At 39.2% G+C, this 3,159-nt stretch overlaps 1 protein-coding gene across 2 annotated transcripts in view; it reads right to left on the minus strand.

Moving 5' to 3' along the window:
* Positions 1-1,822, minus strand: part of usta (uronyl 2-sulfotransferase a) — a 45,970-nt gene extending 44,148 nt beyond the window's left edge. The window contains exon 1 of one of the 2 annotated variants that reach the window (XM_008397752.2): positions 1,207-1,822. In XM_008397752.2, the coding sequence (XP_008395974.1) occupies positions 1,207-1,444 (238 nt within the window). In that variant the 5' untranslated portion in view covers positions 1,445-1,822. The remainder of the gene's footprint in view (positions 1-1,206) is intronic. The other variant, XM_008397754.2, reaches the window with a different exon arrangement.
* Positions 1,823-3,159: the final 1,337 nt, after the last annotated feature.

Consider the following 3,159-nt stretch of genomic DNA (forward strand, 5'->3'; position numbering starts at 1 on the left):
ATATATAAATTAGTTATATGTGGCATTTAACTAATTTCTCATCACCACGGTTAGCATTTTCCTGAAAAATCTGATGTACTGGAACTATTTTATGTTATTTATTTACTATAAATGTTTAGATTGTTTTTGATTGGAAAAACCATAAAAATCCATGCAATAAAACTTTCCAACTGTTATTTCCTGTGCGAGGTGGAATCCGTCTCTTTTGTTCAGAAAATATTTTGAATGCACAGACAGAATCGCCTGCTATATCCATCAAAATAAGCAAAAAATATAGAGCTCAGATCGATTTTGATTTTTGCACACATCCTGTAAAAATTTAAATAAAAACAAATTTTACTTACTGTTTAATGTTTTTAATGACGTAGTGAACTCAAATTTCATTATTTTATACATGCAAAGTACTGCAGATTACCAAAAATAATTACTATTTTATTCATAATAATATATGTGAAGCATGTACAAAATAATAATAATGAAACAAATGATTCACCTAATTATTTGTTTATTATATGGTGGCAGATTTGTTTACTTTCTCTAGAGCTGCAAATGTATGGTAGAGTGAGGGAGGGGGCGGTCGCCCCTGGCCTATGATGAGTTGCGCCACTGTTAAAAGATCTCAGCTTTAAAAAGGGTCTTTCAGGCCAAGTATAAATAATTCGACCATTTAAGATAAATATTAAGATATGTTTTAATCTACTTCTAAAGTATAAATCACAAGACCTGATATGCAAGCATCTAATTATCTGAATTGTCAGTCTCATGTCAGAAGCAGTTGTAAGAGTTGCCCCTCGTTCCAGCGGTTGCAGCCGTGCGTAATAAGCGCTGCGTGTCCGGAGCGCGCCGAACCTTCAGCAGGACATGTCACTTATCACGCACATTAAATAGCAATCAGAACACATCTGAGCCCTCAGTCGGGCTCAGACACGCCATACTAAAAATATTTCAGCACTGTTAAAGCGCAGCGAAAAGTGGAATTATGTAAAAGTTGCGTGAAATGACAGTTTCCCAGCGGTGCGCCTGACGTCGCTTTTAGTTGGCTTCATGTGTGAGACTGTACGCAATTACTTTTAAACATCCCGTTAAGACTTTTCAAGTTTAAGTGGAACTGCGAGTGATCAAAATGCGCTTGATGGCAAACTTCAGCACCAAAGCCTGGAGATGGGAGGGAAAAGAAAATAAAAAATAATAAAAAAAAGTTCTTACCGAGATACTGCCTGATGTCCAGCAGGATTCTTGGAGCCCCGCCGTTCAGCTGGTAACAAAGCGAGCCGAAGCAGAAGAGGAAGAGCGCAGCCATGCAGAAACCATAACCTCGCAAGGAGAAGCGCCACGGTAGAGCGCAGAGCAAGCCGTGCTTTCGGTGGTGTCGCTCTCTGATGTGGTTGGGAGTCTGGTGGTTGTTGCTGTTGTGAGGGGGACTGCTGCCGAAATTCTTCATCATCTCCTCCTCACAAAGCAACGTGGAAAGTCACCCATCCGCCTCTTGGGAGTGAAAGTTGCCGCTTTAGGATCATTTGATGGAGGTGTGAAACAGGTCAATTTTGGAGACTTAAAGAAAGTCTGGATCTCCTCCTCCGCTGCTGCTGCTGCTGCTGCTGCTCCTCCTGCTGCTGCTGCTGCTGCCACGGGGTTCTTGTTGTTTTTATAGGAGTCAGCGTTTTGCTCCAGCTCTGTCCTTGCTTCTTTGCCTCTCGTTGGATGAGTGTTCCTTCCTTCCGTCCTTCCAGCAGAGTTAAGAGTTCATCCTTCTCCTCTGAGGCTCTCGGTGTCAGATTACTGAACGTGGAAAGCAGGAAAACGTCCACCTCATATTTTGTGTGGATTGGGGAGTGTAAAACAGCGCCTACCAGTGTCTGCTGAGGGATTCGTTATGAATAGTTGGTGGGCTTTGAACTTTGATTGTAGAAGCTGTTTTATATTTTTAATTTACTTTTATTTTGTTTTTGCGTTTTAGGCTGTAGATCAACGCAAGGTATCACATAATTGTGAAGTTGATGGAAAATCATTTATGGTTTTCAGGCGTTCAGAAATAAAAAGTCTGAAAAGTTCAGTGGATTTTCATTTCTAGCCCCCTGGATCAGTATTTTGTAGAATTATCCTTTGTGATGTGACTATTTACACACAGAGAACATGGAAATCGTCCACCTCCTTTTTTTGCAAAATTGCTCAAGCTCAGGCAGGATATCTCAAATCTCACCATTCTCACTCACTTGTATTTAAATTTAGGCTTTGACTGGGCCACTCATAATATAAGAATAACCTAAACCATTCCACTGTGGCTGTGTGTTCAGAGTATGTGATTTCTAAAGGCAAATGTATTAAGTGCATTGTACTGTATTTATTTAGCTGTATTGGAGTAATGGGGGCTGAACACAAATACACGCTACACATTTCAGATTTTTATTTTTAAAACGATGTAAAACCATTTACCATTTTCCTTCAGTCAAAGATGTGCTCTACTTTGAATGGAAAAATTCAATGTGTTATAATTTATTATTCTAGCAAAGAATTACAATCCTAATGAATCTTTTCCAGAATTCCAACAAGATCAAGTCTGATGAAAATGGGGGGACTATGAGACCGTTAATGATTTAAAAGTTATTGAAGATACATTAAAATGACATCTAATTCAGACTTCGAAACTAATGTGATGTGAGCTCCCTTTCTAGATTTTGTCAGTATTTCTGCAGCAGAATTCTGCATCATCAGTAGACAAACTACACTGCAGTAATGTATTGTGCATGTAAAAGAAAACCATAATAAATCGGATTTGAGCCAAGAGGAACAGTCAAACCTCGTTGAAACTGTCCTTTCACATGTAATTAAATTAAAGTGGCATGACATAATATTGCTGCAGATAGACAAAAGAATGTTGAAGTGTATGTGTGTGTGGTCTTGTATTTGATACACTGCAAGGACCTTTTGCCTAACGCATGTTACATTATTGTGGGGACCGAATTCCCCGCAAGCAGAAGAGCTGCTTTAGGGTTAGGTTTTAGGGTTTGGGCCAAGCTATAGAAATGAATGGAAAATGAATAGAAGTCAATGCAAAGTCCTTGTAAAACTAGAAAGATGGAACCCATGTGTGTGTTTTAAACTTCCTCCGTCCCCTTCAGGCCAGTTGTTACAACCTTTGTTTGAACTATACATTTTTCC

This window comes from Poecilia reticulata, linkage group LG21 (assembly GCF_000633615.1).
Source record: "Poecilia reticulata strain Guanapo linkage group LG21, Guppy_female_1.0+MT, whole genome shotgun sequence".
In the NCBI taxonomy this organism is placed as follows: domain Eukaryota; kingdom Metazoa; phylum Chordata; class Actinopteri; order Cyprinodontiformes; family Poeciliidae; genus Poecilia; species Poecilia reticulata.